Source organism: Barbus barbus (genome assembly GCF_936440315.1).
Source record: "Barbus barbus genome assembly, chromosome: 43".
NCBI lineage: Eukaryota > Metazoa > Chordata > Actinopteri > Cypriniformes > Cyprinidae > Barbus > Barbus barbus.
Window position 1 is genome coordinate 17608972 of NC_136721.1, and position 19060 is coordinate 17628031.

Here is a 19060-nt window from a genome sequence, read left to right on the forward strand (position 1 = left end):
CACACTGATAATTTTCTCCAAATGTATTTTTTTATTTACCGTATTACTCTGATTGTTCATTTGGAACTGTATTTGTAAACCTGAGAAATACATTAAGGTTGTGATGAAATTGGCATATAATTAGTGTTGAAGGCGGTAGCCTGAAGATCTTCTATGTTTCTTCATTGGATAACTAATTGAAGGAAATATCTCATGTTAGTTTCTTGATAACAAAATGACTACTATATGCCACAAGAACTACTTTAAATAACCCTTTACCGAAAGTTACCCAGGTTTATGTTAAAATACAAAATATATATTTTTAAAAAAGTTAAGTGTAAATAAATACAAGTCCAAAGTCATCAACATATGTATATTTCTGCTCTTTGTAATGTTACTTTCTTGTCATTAATGTCAGGACAATCCAATCACAAATAACATTCACCTGAAATGGGACACAAGTCTGTTATACTCACCAGAGCTCCATATATTTGATAAAAAAAAAATACAGTAAAAACAGTAATATTGTGAAAAATTATTGCAATTTAAAAGAAAGTTTTATATTTGAATTAGTGCTGACAAACGATTAATCGCATCCAAAATAAACGTTTTTGTTTACATAATATATGTGTGTGTACTGTGTATATTTATTATGTATATATAAATACACACACATGCATGTATATATTTAAGAAAAATATGTTATGTTTATATATTTATATATAATATAAATTATATGAATACAAATTTATACATGTAAATATTTTCAAAATATATACTGTATGTGTGTGTATTTATATATACACAGTACACAAACATATATTATGTAAACAAACACTTATTTTGGATGCGATTAATCGTTTGACAGAACTAATTTAAATATTTTAAAATGAAATGTATTTCTGATTGCTGCTTTATTTTCAACAGTCATTATTCCTGTCTTCAGTGTCATGACTCTATATATGCATAGTTTGAGATGTCACTGAAATATACACCAAAAAGGTTTGACTGTATTTTCACTAGCTCATGTTTTAAATTATTGTATTCAAATGAGTAACAGACATGCTTACCAGGCCTAAAAGTGCCAAGCCTGCACCTATATTCAGAAGTGTTGGAATGATATTAAATTTTCCTGCCTGTATTAGAAAACAAAAGTACATAGTATCATATGTGTTAAACGGCTAAGTTAATACTAACCTGCATAACTTATAACATTAGAAAGAATTACGTGTCTCACCTGGCCAAATACCAAGACATCAAAGCGAATACCATAACCTTTGATAAGCGTCCTAGTCTCTGTGCCATCACTGTCCTTGTAATATTTAGCAAATCTGTAGAAATGTAATAAAACGACACTCATTTAAAATGCAACCTCACTTCCTCTCAGAAACCACTTTTACTAATTGCAAACACCTCCTACCTGAAGTTGTATCCGGGGGCCATGTTATTTTCAGGGTCTTTGTTGTCCAGTCTGCGGAAAGTGTAGAGAGGTTTACACCAGCTCTGTGGCATGTCAAGGTTACAATCCCACCGGATCTGCACTCCCATCACACCCCCCTAACAAGAAGAAAAAAAAGTGCACAAAATGCTATTAAAAATTCTAATATTAGCCACTTTAATTCATCAATGGCAGATAAACATAAATAAAGTCTCTAACACGGACAGCCATGGTCTGAAAATCCTCTCCAGCCTCTTCAACGATGTCTTTGAGTCTGAAGATAGGGCAGGCAGGGTCTGTCTTACGGCTGAACATGCACCGTGTCAAGTAGGAGCTATTTATATTTGGTAGGATATTCCTTCTGTAAGGACATAAGGAGCATGTTTCATTCAATAAAAACATTGGCATCCACTTTTTTCAGCCATCTAAGTAAAAACAATAATGCATTTAAAAAGCTTACTTGTTTAAATTAAATTTGGGATAACCAATGTTATTTTTTATGATCACAGTGAAGTTTTCAGCATCTGCCAGAAGTGGTGGACTGAGACATCAAGAAGAAAAAAAAACACAACTTTAGCAACATTACATAGTTTAAAATCTAAAGAAAAGAAATCACACACACACACACGCATATGATTTTACTTTGGGGGTTCAACAATCTTCTCTAGAGGACACCAGGACAATACTTCACAAGTCTTCACTGTCATTGTAATGGACACATCTGCCAGTCCGAACACCTGAAAAAATAAAATGCATTCGTTTATTTATATAAAATACTGTTTGCTGTCTAAACAGATGGGATTGCAAAGATCATAATTCACAGTTAGTGTCATTTAATGAATGAGCCATACCATCTCCACGGACATCACTGAAGCCTCTTTTGCAGTCCCTGTGAGAAGTGCATATGGATTCTGGGGTCGGATTCTAAGTTACACAAGTTAAAATGAGATCAAAATGCATGATACAAGACAATGAAAGAAAAATTTGAGCTTACTCTTTCTCTATTATTTCAAATAATTTAATTGTACAATTACTATTTGGTATTTGATTTCAGCCAGTAACGTTTGTTTTAATCGGTTAGTGAAAAAAAGAGCACTATGCCTCCCATAATGACTCACCTCAGCACATTTCGACTGTGTTTGATTTGGGGTGATGATCATATTGGTAAGCACAAAGAATGATCCATCCTCCTGAAACATTCAAAAACATGTGGTTTCAAGTAATACCTAAAAATATACTTCCTCATATTTGAATAATGCCAGAGGCATGAACACTTTTCAGTTCCTTAAAGACAGTGTCAACTGTTAAATTACATTCACTGCCATCAGTAAACAGTATGGTCAAATCTTTAATGTGCAGTTTTGATAAAATAAAACAAGTAAAAAAAAAAAAAACAAGTGTATACAATGTCTAATGTTGTATACATACAACGTATGAGCATGCAGGTGCAGCCATATCCTCTTCATAACCCATGAAGGTGGTGGAACCAGTGAGGTTAGAGGGCATTTAAATAATCTAGCCGGTACCTCCTCTTTGTCAAATCGACGGACAGACATCATCCAGAGGAAACATTGATGTTTTGGTCTATCTAAACAAGGTTATGAAGTACTCTGAGCTCTCACTTTACTGCAGAATACAACTGCCCACAAATGAATTAAGCTCATTTTGTATAAATTATGTTATTCCTGAAGATAACAAGTGAATGTTTACAATGAGCCTATCAAACCAAGTAATAATTTAACAAAAATATATCCAGCTATTGCAACTCATGCCCATTATTTCAGCTTTTCTGAAGCCATATGATAGCTTTTTTTTAATGAAAAATTTACGAATTTTAGTTATTGTTCCAGTTTTTACTATCTGTTCCTCTTAACAGAAAACCACAAAGCCCAACAAGTTCAGTCGAATGTAGTACTATATAAATATGGAAAAATGAATTAGAGAAATAAATAAAAAAACATAACTCTTGTAGAGAAGAGGGTAAAGTAAATACACCACAGAGACTGATCACAAAAGATACATTTATTGACAGTACTGGAGAGATTTAATGGAAATGCTGATTGAATGTACCCTGTCTTAACTACAAGAAATTAGCAAAATGTGTTATTCCTTATCGTGCAGAGGATTCTGCAGGAAACCATATAGGCCTAATATCTGATTACATTCCATAAACACAGAGGGAGGAAACATTCCTCCCAGCTCCTTCCCATGGGTGTTAAGTGATTTTCTGAAACAATGCTGTATTGAGTGTCTGTGTGCTATTGCCTAGTTTTTTAAACGATAAGGTCACAGTGAGTGTAGCAATTCAGAATTTGAGAGCGAACACAGCTGGAAACGTGCTATTTTGCTTTTTTTGAGGTCACACAGAAACATTGATGATTATTGGATACATTCACTGAAAATGACCAAGTTAAAAATTTCAAAGCGACAAAGTGAAACACTGAAAAATTTAATTGTTAGTGATTACACAAAATGGAAAGTGTAGTTAGAAAATAAAGTATTTTTCCTTACTAACTGACTGTTTTAACCAATAATGTCTACCAGTTTGTTTATGAGAGGAAATATCTCAAAATTTTAGGTTTGAAGTGCTCCATCATTTTGGGGTCCATGGTTTTCACTGCCTCCTGGGCATAAAGAATTGCCTGGTGGGCCTCATCAAACAGCTCAGCCCCAATTTCTGCTCTGACTCTGTCCTTCCATGCCTTGAGTTTGGGTCTGTTCTCAAACACATCCATACCAGCACCTACAGGCTGAAACAAAAAGGCGTTATCAAGTATAAAAAAAAACAATTGTCACATAACCATTTTATTGTTTAATCCGAATGATTGATGAATGAATGATCCGAAAGACATACCTGCATGATTTCCACAATAGCAACCAGGTCAGCCAATGAGATCTGATCACCAACAATGAACGGTCTGTCTTGCAGAAACTTCTCTTCAAAAAGGTTTAGTGATGCATTGAGATCCTCTAGTGCATTGTCCATCTTTTCCTTAGGGATCTCCACTCCTAAAGCTTTTGGAATCAAGAGCTACAACAAAACAAGAAAACTACTCAGTTCCATTAAGGAATAATTACACTAAAAACGTTAGCAGTAAACCGTGTAGCAATTCTAAAACTAGGTAGGCTTCAGTCCCAAGGTCACAGAACAACAGGAGTACACCATCTGCTTGGGAGCTGCTGAAATCTAAATGCTGTTCTGTTTACCACAGTACCTTTGAATGAGAATAAATACTTCACTCACCTTGAACCAAAGCATCTTGGATCCATGTATCCGTATGGCAGAGTGCTGCCATGATAGATATTCATTTACTCTAGCACGCTTCTGCAAGTCAGCTGGGTACCAGTGGTCTGGAGTGTGGAACTTCTCAGCCAGATACAGCATAATCGCAACACTACAGGAAGTAACAGTTTATTTACTCAATGAACAGTTTCACAAGAGGCACAAAACAAACAGGTGTCTCTGATTCATACATTCTAGAACAGTGGTTTTCAACCAGAGGGCTTCAGCAAAATTTCCAAAGTGCCTTAAAATGGTTTAACGCCAAAGAAACAAACAAAAAACCAAACATTTTGGTATCCATAGACCACATACCTTTCAGCCAAGCAAAACTCTCCATCTTTGATTGCTGGTGCTTTTCGTAGATGGTTGATTTTCCCATATTCTTCACTATACTGATTACCTGAGGAACAGATTTCATATTTACGTTTTGGCAAAAATACTCATATAATAATATTAGGGTGATAATTGTGCACAACTGGCACAATGTAAAAGAAGTACAGTCTGCCAGATTAGTGACTCGCAGCATTAAATCCCGTAGTATCTTTAGCCACATCTGCCTATAGCAATAAAATATTACATTCTGTACTCTAACCACAACTTCATCACATGTAACAGGAATATAACAAAAAGAGGAACATAGCCTGTTGTATTTCATTATAAAATGAAGAACTTCCAAAGTTTGTAAGCTTTTCCTTCCAATGAAGAAGTTTTGGTGAATGCTGCAAAATCAATGTAAAATGCACTTTACACGGTTTTAGAAAACACGATATTGTAGGCTACCTTCAAAAAGCGAAATCTTCTTGTAGTCGAACTGGATGTTGTTTTTCTTGGCAAAGATGTAAACAGAGCGACATGGCTGCGAAAACAGATCCAAGTAAATTTCCAAAGACATTTTCTGACAAGTATCTACCTTCAAAACTATGAAATGACTGCCCCGTTGAACAAGTATCGCCTTCTACTGACACACCACACCACACCACGCCCCGCTGAACTCTGTTCCTAAAACCCTCTGCCAACTACTGGAGGAAAATAGGTCGATCTCATCGTGAGTGTGTGGAATTTGATCACAAAGGACACAGAATGACTTAATATTATTGACACATTAAATTAAACACAATTTCTAAGTAGTTCTTGTAGAACATAATCCAGCATTACTTGAAGAACGAGTTTTTACAGTATCACTAATAAATAGTATGATTTCACAGTTACAATGTATTTCATGTTTATTTGTGTTCAAGAAAAGTGAGTGTTCTTCTTGAACCATGAAACACACACTGTAGATCCAAACTGCTTGTCTACCCTGGAAACAAATGCATCACCCCAAAACCCCTGAAAGAATTACACGGATGCTTTATTCAAGAATGCTTTTATTGTTTTTCTATTTAGTTTTTAGCAAATTTCTGAATCCATGTACTTGACAAACACAGCTGATGATAAAGAATTAGTGGGAAAAGACATTTTGTGTGCACTTATACTCTGCTAATGCAACTAACATCTGTGTGAATCAAAACTCACTCTTTGTCCTCAGCTGACTACACGGTTATGGATATTTCTATGGCTTTTGTAAGCTGGTCATTTGATCCGTAGATGTGGTTGACAGATGAACTGATTGACTGAATATGGCACTAACACTGAGCAATTCATACAATTAACTATACAATATAACTTTATCAACTTGTTTTCCTTATTGTCTAAAAATAGACGCATCCAACCCAATATATTGATTTCCTAAGAAAATGATAAATGCATTTTATATTTTAGTAAAGTGATTATTTTTAAAGCACAGGCTACTATTCAAGAAAATCAGGAAATATTCTTATTCCTATAAGAATACGGTCCTATCAACCAGGAGCAATGCATGTCCAGCTAGTTGAATCCCAAACAGGAATAGCATTTAAAAGAATGTGAAGTCTTATAAGAAGCTCATCACTGTTCCTTTCTTTCCAATCTGCCACGGCTCCAGAGGGTAGAACAATATCAAAATACTGCAAGAGAATTCAGAAGAGAAAGAAAATCAGGACATTAGGCCTATATTTTATAACACAAACAATGGCTTGATCAAAGGTCCTATTTAAACCAAATTAGACCATTTTGAAGCAATGCCACTATGAAAAATGAACGCTGATTTGCTACAGTGGCAGGTGGGATTTATAAATAAGGGGGAGGGACATTATCATTTCAGGAAGCATTTTATTGGACACGTTAATGCAATGTCAATCAACAATATTTTGGAAGGGACTGCAACTTTCAAATGTTTATGTTAAGTTTACTTTTTACTAGACTTAAGCACTACACTGTAACTTTCAAACATGTTACCAAATATTAAGGCAGACAAGTAACCAATACATTCAAAGTGTGTTCAACCCGTCATTTTTTATTCATTTAACATTACCGGTCATCGCTAAGCCCAAGCTCTCCTTTCAGAAACTGGAAGATTTTGGCGCTATGCTCCTTATTTTTCTCCGCAGTATCAGTCACTCCTATGGCCGACAAGGACATCAACAAACACGGGGAGCTGGACCCCGCGATCATCATCGGCAGGTCAGTCTTCACCACCAGATTCATCCTCTGAAGAAATCAACCACTGCGAACTTTAAAGATCTATGATCAAGGTCAAGACATTTAACGTGAAGAGAGAACCATTACAATACTCACGTCTTCCGGTTTCCCCAAAGCTGCAGCCAATGTACTACATAATCTTTTCAACAAGTCTTCTGGAAACTTGCTTGCAGGTAAATTGGTTTCTACATTTATGAACGGCATGTTATTTCACAGTTACTGTTGCTGACTAGTGGTGTGAGAAGAATGACCCGTTGTGGCTCTGCTTCCTTGTGATAAATCGCTTGCTCTGATTGGTTGAAAGACAGAGACGCCTGTTCGCCAAGCTCTGTGATTGGTCAGCGTGACGAATTCCTTTCACGCCTCTTGAGCTTTCGACAATAGTATGAATGAGATTTGAACAGGATGAATTAAGGATTGTTTATTAAAATTAATCTTACTATGATTTAAATTTCATAAAATTGAGTTTTTTTATGCTGCATATTAAATCAATTCCTCTGTTCTTTCTTGTTTGTGTGAAGTAAAAAATACAATCGATGTTTGTGACAAAAGGAGTGAGATTGTGTAATCGAGAAAGGCCTGCTGTGCACACAGCAGAGTGTGATATAACAAGTTATCAGGCTTATGTATTCGATACTTGTAAATCATAAACACGACTATATCAAAATGGACCTGTTCTACATGCACATGCAAAGTGTAATGTGACTAAAAGATACACAACAGAGAAGGGTGATGACATAAATGACATGTGCCATGCGTAAATAATCAAAGAAAAAAGATAAATAGCAGCTCTTTAATTGTACAACCTCATTTACATGATCAGACATTCAAAAGTAACATTGCATAAGCATAAACATAAGTAATTCACATTAACTGCTGGAAATATTGATATTCAGGACCAATATTTGACTACATTTAGTGTTTAAATCTTCCATGTTCTCCATCACACCAGAGATGCTACACCTAAAGGGACAAAAGGTCATCAGAAGGTCATTCCACGGACAACAGGTTTTTATTAGTAATAGTACATTAATGCATGTGTATCTCACATTCTTGAGTATTTCTTACAAAATATTTTTTGTGGTAATTTCAAGCTTACCATGTGAGAGTTTGCACTGCTTAAGAGCTTCATTGAAGCCTTCGCACAAGCTCAGATCAGCCTGAGTCGTGGCACAGTCCAGAAACTGCCTCACCTCAAAGAGACATGGGCCAGACTGAGAGGGTGGAAGTCGCGAGGTCTCCTGCAAGCATAAATACAAGATGAGGAGATGTAACTACTGTCATGCTTACTGACACACACACACACACACACACCTTTTTACCACCATATAAATGCATGCCAGGGTTGTATTTTATGGAAAACTGAACCCATTTTTTTTAATGATGTGGTCAGTATGAACTGTTGCTACTATAGACTGCAACAGTCTTACTCCAGAATAATAATAAAAAAAAACTCATTCATTTTTTTATATAGAGGAACTAATTTTTAACTGTAACTTTGAAATTGCTAAATGAAGATCTATTGTGAGCTACGGGGCTGTTAATAAATGATGCATACTTTTGCTGAAGCTGTTAATCCTCATTATTTTTTAAAACAATCCTGTTTAAAAAAAAAAAAAAAGAAATTCCCAGGATTCTGCAAAGAAATCTCCTCCAATTAAAAAATCAAAACAAGCAAATCACACCAAAAGAACTTTAGCGCCCGCCCATTCCCAAGAATCACTGCAAATGACATAATCAGCCTCCCTACACTGTCAAATAACTTAAATAAGTATATCATATTGCATGTGAATATTTGGCAATAAATGTAATATATACTTTTTTAGTCTACACAAAATTTAATTTGCAATAATTCATGGTATTGTAGTTCTTTCCCTCATTAAAAGTACACAGTCTTTTACCTGATGACCCGATTTTTTTTTTGTTGCTTCAAATCAAAGTTTGTAATGTTTTGCTTCACCTCGTAGCTGGTTAGTTTGGTTCATGGCTTATACATTTTTTAATAAAGACTTTTGAAAATCCCTATTAATGACAAAATTACCAAGGCCACTGAAAAAGTTCAAAAGAGTAGTGTGATAATTCATCAAAATATTTTTCCACAGAGAAATATGGACTTTTATAGGTATCACCTGATTTGTGGGTGCTGGTTTGGGTGCCTCTGAGCTGCTGCCTCCACTGAAAGCACCTGTGATGGCACTGCCTACCACGTGCCCTACGGCCGAGCCGACTGCCATTCCGGCAGCTGTGGTGGCCATCTGGGCCATGAGACCTGGCTGCTTGGGCTGGGCCGTGGCAGGGGCCATTGCCATCGGAGGAGGTGGTGCTGGGGCTGGAGCGTAGGATGGGGCAGGAGCACTGAGAAGAAAACAAGGTGAAATGTGTAATAAAATAACCAAGTATAAAACCACTAAAAAATCCCATAAAGTAGCTCATCTTGGCATATGCTTTGTAAAGAATACACATAGAAAATAGGATATAAAGAATGTATTTTACATTAACCTGAATCAGTATCACATGATGAAGACATGTCTTTGAACTGCTTTTGGCAACTTCAGATGGAAAGAAGATACAGTCTTAAACCTGGTTTGCGTCATAGGCTAGCAAATGACATACATTATGGATAAATAAATGCTAAGCACAGCAGCTATTAAAGGTTTTCCACTTAGAATATCATGTTTTCGGTTTGACCTTTCACCTACTGCTCTGGGTGTATTTGGAATAAGCTAAAGGAATAAGAAAACAAACAATTAATTATTCAGTCTAACATTTTTATGAGCAGTCTAGATTTTTTCTTGAATACTGCTGACATAAAGAACTTTACCCCTACATTTAATCAAAAAGATAGCTTGCAGCTCGCTGCCGCAGGTTTACAGTGCGTTACAAAACTACCAGGCAAAGTGTCTGAGATACAGTAAGTTACCTCGCTGGTGCTGGAGAAGGACGACTGCGACTTCCTCTTGCCATTCCAAAAGTATATAGTAACCGCAATCAATCCCCGGTTATTATTATAAAGTCGCAAACGAGCGCGAAGGTGGTTAAATCCACTCTATCCAGACACAGACTACTGAATGACAGCCGGTAGACGCACGTGGCTTTGACCTTGTGTGCTTACTGCTTATACATTCTTGGCGCATGCGCGCGTCAGTGTTCTAGAAAAGCTCTGCGATTTTTTTCTTTTTTCTTTTTACGTATGCGATTAGTTCTTTTTATGCAAATGTATTATATGTAACTGTTCCATGTACCCTTATGAGATTTCTAGAACATTCTCTCTTAAAATATTGTCTCTCTTAAAATATTTTGTTTGTCTGTGTGTGACGTTCAATATGCTAGATTAGAATGATGTATTTTATTTCGTTTCGTTTTCTATATAAGTTCATCTGTTTGAAAATCCGAAAACATTCCTTAGATTTTAATAAAAAAACTTTTTTTTGCAAAACAGAAACATATTTGAAGGCGCTAGGCTAGATCATCTTATTTTACAAGCATTCCCACTAGGTGGCACTATAATATCGGTATTGGACTATTGGAAGCCTCTTTGTGAACTCGGTGCCTTTTGAACTTTCAAAATTGGGCAATTTCAGTTCTGCACAAAATAGGGGGATTTTTTAAATAAATAATAAATAAAAATCTGTGGCTGTTTTAAATCTATTATGTTTTATTGCAACATCTGCTTTTATAGAGATTTTATATGATATTATTTTATTGTTTATTGTTTCTAAATGTTATTGTTTTTTTTTTAAGAATACTAGCTATTTGGATTGTTTTTGGGGAAATAGGAGTTAACCTTTTAATAGCTAGATTTTTCATGTCATGAAGAATTAACCATTCTGTCAACATTTACCTCATGTTATTTTGATTATATTGATATATTATATATATTGATTGATATTTCAAACCTGTATGACATTCTTTCTTGTGCAGCAAAAGCCCCAAGCTCTGATTTTAACACCCCCCCCCCCCCCCCCCCCCCCCGAATGGAGGCGCTATCTTCACGATTTGCTTTCAAAGTATAAACGTTCTAATAGATAACCTTTATTTCTTATCAGGTTTTGGAATAACGTAAGGATGAGAAATGCTCATTTTTAGGTGAACTATCCCTTTAAATTATTAAATCACACATGGCATTTTCTATAATCTTGTTTTTGTCCGAGAAGAAATTGTACTCTGAAATGGAAAAGTGTAATTTGGCTAAAATGCTTTGCAGGGACATAAACATGTTGATTAAAAACAGCACAAATAATTCCCAAAATTGTGCTGTGGTTACTACAGGCCTGATCATTTCTGCTGAGTGTGTGGTGTGGGGGAGCTCAAATTTACTTCAATTGGCATGATTCACGTCCCAATCTCAGATGTCAAGCAGTGATTCAAAATGCATTAGCTTTTGTAGGTTCTACCTTATTTCACCATGATAGGTAGCCTGTTGCACCTCTATATTAGTGACTTTATATGAGATTGAGCTTATATAAAGGACTCATTAGGACTCAACAGGAATACTGTGTCCATATGGTCTGAGATGAGGCGGTCCGTGCATCTGATCTCCACAGGCGTCCCTGGTGAATTCCGGAATGATTCACAAGGTCTAAAAAGCAGTTAGAAATAAAAGATCCCAGACCTGAGAAACCAAAGGAAACTGGGAATTACCTGGCCACAGTGACTTACGGTTGTGTCAGCATTGTTTGCAAGTGGACAGAAGTTTTAAATACTTTGAAATATTCTGATAGACATTTATGGCTGGAATATACTACACAACTTACACTGTGTAATGAAATCTGAACAGAGTTTAAAATACTATAGGCATCATACACTTGCCAACTTTTTGGATGGTTACAGAGGAAAAACTGGTAGGCCCATCATATGCTAAATGACTGAGGATCAAACACTACCAAGCTTTCAAGTTGTTCCGAAAACAACAAACTCACTCAGAAACACATTCCTTGTTTCTACGAGATGCATGGCAAGTGAAAATAACGTCTTCTAAAATCACATTTTTCCTTTTTTTTTTTGCATACAGACAACAATGTCATCAAAACGATCCCTGTTTACACGGATCCATGAAAAAAAGGCTAAAATAGCTTAATTATGCATGCCAGGCCAGTAGATTGAGTTGAAAAGAAATGTGAACATGTAATATATCCATATGCATGACATAACCATTTTCATGCGTTCATGTTTTTGTAGTTTACATGGACACGATAATTGTATATTTTCAAAAAACCTGCACTTTGAAAATCATATTCAAATGTTTGTGTTTTCAGGCCCCTAAAACGCTGTTGTAATGTAAATGAATGGCCAAAGCACATAAAGTCAGTGCAGAAGTCATGTAGTGTAGAGCAACCTTTAGATAAATCTGTTTGATACACACACTCTGGAATACTTGATTCTGATTAGTCGAATTCGCTGTCATCTTCTAGTGCATAGGCCTATCTGAATCGCTTTAAAATCGAAAAATATTACACCGCTCTCTCATTTTATACAAACACATCTGGTGGATATTGCATCACAGTTATCAATTACAATGACCTCATATGAGTTCAGTATTAATATTACTGTAATGCTGAATTGTTGCTAGTACAAAGTTTTAGTATGGTGTAGTGGAGTTTTATTAGTCGCATATTTTATCGCAATATAACGACTACTGTTAGCAGTTAGGTTATACTTGCATTATGTCTTTATAAAGCTTTTGCTAAAGAGGTTTATTTTATGTATTTGAAACAAAATGTTGATCAAAATACAAAGACTGATGTATTACCACACAGAAATATCATTGTGCATGCCAATATTTGCATCTTGCATCACTGCTAAACAACAAGCGGCACAAAGCCAGCATGTGTTTTATAACCTCCACCATGCTCTTTCTTGTGGTCACTGGCACATGGGATGGAGGGATCAGGGTGAGGAGGGGTAGAGGCTATGATTCATTTCCACGGGGCTTTCTTTCATGTTTCCACTGAGTGACGTTTAATAGAGCCTCAGGGGTCTGGTTGAAGCTGCTTCCATGGTGGAGTGTTTGAGGAGTCTGGCTTGCATTTTATCAGACTGAGGGGGCCCCGCACCCGAGAAAGAGGCTGACAACAGCACAAAAGAAGCTTGTTTTGAACCTCCTTGTCCTTGTGATTGAAATCTTAGCTTTATTGTTCTCAACATTGTAATCAACGTAGTTTTCACAAATAAACATAATTAACAGCTGCATGCTGGTATGGAACCTATGGACCCCTGTTGTTCGACTGGTAAAGAATGGCACACACATTCTGATCAACTATATAAACTGTACCTCAAAGGCTTTTTAAGTTGAATGCATAAATGTAAGGCAAAATAAATATAAATAGTGCTAGATTATTATTTTCTGCACAACAAAAATGAACTATACACACACTTATGCATTCACTAGGAGAGCCTTTTGTTGTTCATTAGAGGCTTCTGAATGCCATTCTTACCCCAAAGGTTCATGATCCTGGTGGGATGTGAGGGTTCCAGCATTGTAATTTCTTCACAGGATTCCTATTATTGAAAAGTCCCATGGGGCACAGAGGAAGAAAAGGGAGGCTTCAGGTAGTTTTGGTTGTATGATCTTTTTCCACTGTTAACTTTCTCTCCGTAAGCGTCATTAGTGATACCCACCTGTTACAATCCACTGAATCTTAAATAGCTGCACTCCCAAAATATAAATACTTTAAACATTTGGCACTGAAACAAAGAACTTGTCTCAATCAGTAACACCCATTTAACCCACCTATAACCGCAGACACAAGTTCATTCTACTCTGTAATCAAATTTCACAATGCTGTGGGTGTTTTTGGTGATAAAATACTAATTTAGTAGGAAAACTACAACGAGTCACTGAGCCAGACTATATTTCTGCTTTGAACCTTGTCTAAGGGATAATTACTTAAATAAGCTCAAACTCTCTAGGGAAGAATTTCACCCGAGGAAATCTAAATTTAATGCATATAGAAACAGAGGGAATTTATGCACTTTATCTCAGATGCGCTGTATCGAGAAGACCAGGTCCACACTTTTTAAATTCTTATTATTCCTGGGGTTTTTTTGTATTTTATTTTAAGCACTTCTTTAATTATTACTGGCGTGAAAAAATAAAGATACTGTTAATTGATATTTTATGACAGCATGCCCTAATAGTGGGACATGTTGGCATATTATATGGGGTAATTGTCACAGTAGAACCTGTCAAACGATATATTTTTCACCCAAATTTAAACCTTCAAACATACAATACAAAACATAATGTGTAAAAGTTTGTGGTCAGTAATTTCTAATATGTGCTTTAGTGTCATTTAAGGTCTTGTGGAGGAGAACCAGCTGGAAAAGGTATGAATTCAGATCATGTGTTTTATGATACATGAATCATTTGCAGGACACAGCAGATCTCCAATCAGACCTCTTCAAATCTGTCTTTTACCACAAAAACATAGATTTCCCTCCTGGTAAGAACCCAAAGCTGTCTCTCACAATACATTTATTTTGACTCAACCTGACTTATTTTTGGGATAAAAAAAGGACTATAATTCATGGCAGGGCAAAACAAAGTGTTACCAGACACCTTGTAAAATGGAGTTCAATTGTTGTATGACAAAAGGCACATTTGTATTCCATTTACTTCTAAACATTATGGCTCGGGTTACATTATGAGCTAGTGGTTGATGTTGGAAATGTCCTTGATTCGTTTAAATATTTATGACTTTGGGAAAGCTGTGCGAGTGTGTACAATGGCACAATCTGTATTTTTAGACAGTCACTCTCTTAAATGGATCAATGTGGCTGGGTGTCAGTGATAATGTGATTCTGCCACAGCTTATTGCAGTGATGGGAAGTCTAATGATCTCCTCCCTAATGACCCCTTGCAGATGCTGACTTTGATTTTAGCAGGTGTGTAGATGAGAGAGAGAGAGTAGAAATGCCTATGTTTACGGCCAAAACATCAAGTAATGGCGTAAAAAGGCAAATCTGAAAAGCATCTCTAGAGATTTTCCTGTTTGCTTACTTTGATACACCCTGCAGTAAATGTGCTTTGAATGTTCAGTAGCAAAGATTTTACAGCAAGGAAACCCTTGACTTTACAGCTCTCTGTATTATAGTTAAGCTCACAAAACGGCCGTCGCAGCAAAGTGTGAGTAAGTCTGAGGTAAATATTAGGTGCTGTTAAGCTGGACGTACCTTTAGTAGATGTGGTAGAGTCTATTGACATGGTATATTGCGTTCACACTGAGCTGACAGTGCAAACAGAAGTGAATTCACTATCTGTCCTTCTGCTTTTTTTCTGATCTCTCCAGTTCTGCACACCTGCACTCTAAAAAATAAAGGTTTTTATTGGCATCTATGGTTCCAATGCATAATTTGCTCTTTATAGTAAACAAATCTCAAGATTATTAATCCACTCTTAAAAATAAAGGCTCCACCAAAAAGGGGGTTGCCATAGAAGAACCATGGTTCCCCAAAGAACCTTTCACTGAACACTTCTTAAAAGAACCATTTTTTTCTTAGTGTGAAGAACATTTCAACTCCACTATAAAGAACCATTTGTGCAATGGATGTTAATGGAACCATCAATGCCAGGAAAAACCTTTATTTTTAGTGTGTGTTCTTCAGAAAAAAATGGCGCTTTTGATAACTTTTCACTGAAAGGTTCCTTGGGGAATCCAAAATGCTCTTCTATGGCATTACTGTGAAAACCCCCTTTTGAAAACGTTATTTTTAAAAGTGTGTGTTGCCTTGCTTAAAATTGAGATAAATAAAATGTCTTTACCCCCTGCCCCCATCTACTGGGGGTTTCCAATAACTCTGTTATTTGAGATGAGTCTGCCTCATTGTGGTTCTCTCCACTAAAGTGAGGAGGATTGATGGTTTTTAAAGGAAGTCTGGACAGTTTTCTTTTGTTTTCCAACAGCTATCCGATGACATAATTGATTATACATGTGCCTCATTGGCTTTGTTGTGGTTGGTCTCTCTGGTGGTGTCAAAGGGTTAACAAACCCTGGCATTTAGTTTGAGAAAAATGGCTACACTCAAAAAAGAGGAATTAAAGGGCAGTGATGCCATAGAAGAACCATTTGAGTTTACCTTTCAGTGCAATGTTTTTAAAGAACCATTTTTTCTTAATTTGAAGAACATAACTTTGTCAACTATTAAGAGCCTTTTAAGGTTCCATGGATGTTCTACATGAAACCACAGATGCCAATAAAGAACCTTTATATTTGAGGGTGTAGGTGAAATCCACTCACAAAGGTTGTTTGGTTCAGGGGACTGAGTTCTGGATGAAGGGATGGATGTTTGGATGTTTATCCACAGGATGGTGCTAAAATGTTTTAGAAGGTTCATGTTTTATGTAAGATTGAATTTGACAGTGCAGAAGCTATATCTTAAAAAATAGATGAGGAGATTGCTGAGGGAAAATACAGCTGCAGTAGGAGATCATAGGGAAGAAATATTTTGAGAACAAAAGTAACATCTAAAATCTAAGTTGAAATACTCAATGGAAAAACTGAAATTTAAATGAAACCTTTTTTGATTAGTTCCAGTGATGTTTAGAATCGAAAATCGGCCTTTAAATCTCTAATATTGTTGTTGGTTTTTTGTTTGTTTGTTTTTTTATCAAAGAAGCATGCATATCCCTTTAAGGGCAGCTATTGAAAACCATCATCAGCCTACTTTTAGAAAAACTGCTGCGTATAGCATTTTTTGTCTTGGTTTCCATCCAAATGCGAGGAGTATAATTAAACAAGGCTCTTTGTTGCAGTGACAGAGACAAAGAAGCATCTGACTCATTTGGCAGGAGTTCTAAAATGGGATATAGATATAGTTTCAGCATTTTCCCCATCCCACTCAGCCTTGATATATAGTGATTATATCAAAACAAAATGAAAAACTGCCAAAAGTTTGAGAAGAAACATCAAGCTCAGTAGTTTTCAGTGGTCCTATGTTGGTACACAGCAAACAAGCAGAGATGAAGAATGCTGCTTGAGTCAGTCAAAATGAGTCAGTCGAGTGCTGTCTAGGCATTAAAGATGCAATAAATCAGAACTGCACTACTGTATGTGTATGCACACACAAACTCCTTTTTTTATTATTATTATTTTTTTAAATAATAGTTCTGTTAGGACCAACATCGTCAAAACGATAGACACTTAGCATACAGTTTGGTTTGACGGTATGGTTCTGTCAAAAATTCCCTACTCATCCATGCAGTCTGTCATGAATGAGCAGGGAGAGCAGCTATAAAAACCCCCTAGAGTTAATAGAACAGAACAAATCAGATATCATTAATATACTTAATGATATTTAAGTGTATCACATTACTCAAGATAAAGGAGTCTGATTGAAAAAGGAATGTCAGAAAGCCAAGTCCTGACTGTGGCGAAAGGAGGAGTTGGGGATGGGGGAGGACAATTTGCTCCAGAGCAAGCAAAAAGCTGCTGAATAATACTGAATAGAGATTGTATATGAATGCCGTGATAGGTGTGATATTCCTATAAGTAGATGTGATCAGCTGAGAGTCAGCTGATGCAAGCTTGACTCAAGTGACCTGCCAGAATTAGTGCTATATGCTTAATTAAATTCATTAAAACTATGAAAAAAAACACAAATGAATGTATGAGATATATGTAGTGATTGAAATGTTAAACAAATCAAAATCCAAACAAAACACATTCCCTATATCTAAGGTTCTACAAAGTAATGGTGTGGAAATGATCAACTTTACTTTGGAAGGATAATGCAAAGTCGTTATGGTAAATGAGGTAAATACTTGGCACTGGCACATTAGGTGCACTGTTTTTAAAAAAACAACTTATTATTATCCATTCGTTTTATGGACATTTCTGTTAACGCTAAAACACAATGAAATGCAGTGTAAAATTCAAAATACAAGTAAAACTATTTTAATTTTTTTTAAATCAATATGAAAAATGTCATCATATTAATAATGCAGTACAGTACATCACAGTGTGTAGATATTGGATGTACTGTAAAGACCTCTCCTCAAAACTACAACTTCTTTAGCTGACACCCCAGATTGACTGTTCAAAAGAGATCAGCAAAGGCCCTTTAATTTACAGATGCTTCCCGAGCAGGCAATTTCCTCAACAATGGACTCAACACTAATGACACCGTTCATGTGCTTTAACCAGAGGCATCTGAGAAATGTGTCTTCTCATTGTCAGGTTCTTTTAGGTCAGGTGGATAAATCAAGCATGCCTGTTTTTGACCAGTGCCAAATCCAGAGCACAGCCTTTGTTTCAACCTCAAAAAAGTCAGTCTGTATTTTACTCAGGTAAACCTTGCATCTCAAATTGTGTTTCTCATCTGATGCATTCAACCATCGAGACAGACTTTAATGCTTTATGTGTTAATAGTACCTTAAAAATGAACCTCTTATAGTTCACCCAAAAATGAAAATTTGAAAGTGAAAATGTACTCTTCCTCAGGCCATCCAGATGAGTTTGTTTCTTCATTGGAACACATTTGGATAAATTTAGCAATTCATTACTTACTCACCAGTGGATCCTCTGCAGTGAATGGGTGCCATCAGAATGAGAGTTCAAACAGCTGATAAAAACATCACAATTAATTTACAAATCAGTCCATCAATTAATGTCTTAAATTAAGCAAAAAACTGTGTGTTTGTAATAAACAAATTCATAATTAAGACTTTAAACTGTTGCTTTGTGGCTATACAAGTTCTTCATCCATACTAGAACCAGGAAGTATGACCATATTAGCCCGGTTCTGTCAACACTGCACTAGCTCCCTATCAAACATCGTATAGATTTAGCGAGCTTTTATCACAT

At 36.1% G+C, this 19060-nt stretch overlaps 3 protein-coding genes and 1 pseudogene across 4 annotated transcripts; all 4 read right to left on the reverse strand.

The window, feature by feature from the left end:
- Positions 1 to 151: 151 nt before the first annotated feature.
- LOC306862673 (P2X purinoceptor 4a-like) lies at positions 152 to 2973 on the reverse strand (annotated as a pseudogene). The gene is made up of 11 exons: positions 2944 to 2973; positions 2536 to 2607; positions 2269 to 2341; positions 2060 to 2154; positions 1878 to 1958; positions 1637 to 1778; positions 1400 to 1536; positions 1217 to 1310; positions 1050 to 1115; positions 329 to 424; positions 152 to 172 (listed from the first exon to the last, which is right to left on the reverse strand). The product of its transcript is annotated as a P2X purinoceptor 4a-like (transcript).
- A 451-nt stretch (positions 2974 to 3424) lies between these two features.
- LOC306861966 (glutathione S-transferase theta-3-like) lies at positions 3425 to 5680 on the reverse strand. Its single transcript, XM_079404521.1, has 5 exons — positions 5481 to 5680; positions 5013 to 5100; positions 4662 to 4812; positions 4272 to 4448; positions 3425 to 4167 (listed from the first exon to the last, which is right to left on the reverse strand). Exons 1-5 carry the CDS (start codon positions 5590 to 5592, stop codon positions 3967 to 3969), a joined length of 729 nt encoding a protein of 242 aa, XP_079260647.1. The 5' UTR covers positions 5593 to 5680; the 3' UTR covers positions 3425 to 3966.
- A 368-nt stretch (positions 5681 to 6048) lies between these two features.
- Positions 6049 to 7550, reverse strand: LOC306862396 (D-dopachrome decarboxylase-A-like). The gene is made up of 3 exons (XM_079405189.1): positions 7356 to 7550; positions 7093 to 7268; positions 6049 to 6685 (listed from the first exon to the last, which is right to left on the reverse strand). Exons 1-3 carry the CDS (start codon positions 7461 to 7463, stop codon positions 6613 to 6615), a joined length of 357 nt encoding a protein of 118 aa, XP_079261315.1. The 5' UTR covers positions 7464 to 7550; the 3' UTR covers positions 6049 to 6612.
- Positions 7551 to 8033: 483 nt separating this feature from the next.
- LOC306862397 (coiled-coil-helix-coiled-coil-helix domain-containing protein 2-like) lies at positions 8034 to 10393 on the reverse strand. The gene is made up of 4 exons (XM_079405190.1): positions 10180 to 10393; positions 9389 to 9614; positions 8359 to 8500; positions 8034 to 8222 (listed from the first exon to the last, which is right to left on the reverse strand). Exons 1-4 carry the CDS (start codon positions 10221 to 10223, stop codon positions 8203 to 8205), a joined length of 432 nt encoding a protein of 143 aa, XP_079261316.1. The 5' UTR covers positions 10224 to 10393; the 3' UTR covers positions 8034 to 8202.
- Between the last annotated feature and the right edge of the window lie 8667 nt (positions 10394 to 19060).

Excerpts from the sequence above, each read along its gene's own strand:
- LOC306862396 (XM_079405189.1), bottom strand. The coding sequence starts at position 7,463 with ATGCCGTTCATAAATGTAGAAACCAATTTACCTGCAAGCAAGTTTCCA. Across the intron at positions 7,269-7,355 it reads CTTTGGGGAAACCGGAAGAC|AGGATGAATCTGGTGGTGAA; the intron begins GTGAGTATTGTA and ends TGATTTCTTCAG. Across the intron at positions 6,686-7,092 it reads CTTGGGCTTAGCGATGACCG|TATTTTGATATTGTTCTACC; the intron begins GTAATGTTAAAT and ends ATTCTCTTGCAG.
- LOC306861966 (XM_079404521.1), bottom strand. The coding sequence starts at position 5,592 with ATGTCTTTGGAAATTTACTTGGATCTGTTTTCGCAGCCATGTCGCTCT. Across the intron at positions 5,101-5,480 it reads GAAGATTTCGCTTTTTGAAG|GTAATCAGTATAGTGAAGAA; the intron begins GTAGCCTACAAT and ends TCTGTTCCTCAG. Across the intron at positions 4,813-5,012 it reads GAGTTTTGCTTGGCTGAAAG|TGTTGCGATTATGCTGTATC; the intron begins GTATGTGGTCTA and ends TACTTCCTGTAG.
- LOC306862397 (XM_079405190.1), bottom strand. The coding sequence starts at position 10,223 with ATGGCAAGAGGAAGTCGCAGTCGTCCTTCTCCAGCACCAGCGAG. Across the intron at positions 9,615-10,179 it reads CCTTCTCCAGCACCAGCGAG|TGCTCCTGCCCCATCCTACG; the intron begins GTAACTTACTGT and ends TTTTCTTCTCAG. Across the intron at positions 8,223-8,358 it reads GCAGTGCAAACTCTCACATG|GTGTAGCATCTCTGGTGTGA; the intron begins GTAAGCTTGAAA and ends TTGTCCCTTTAG.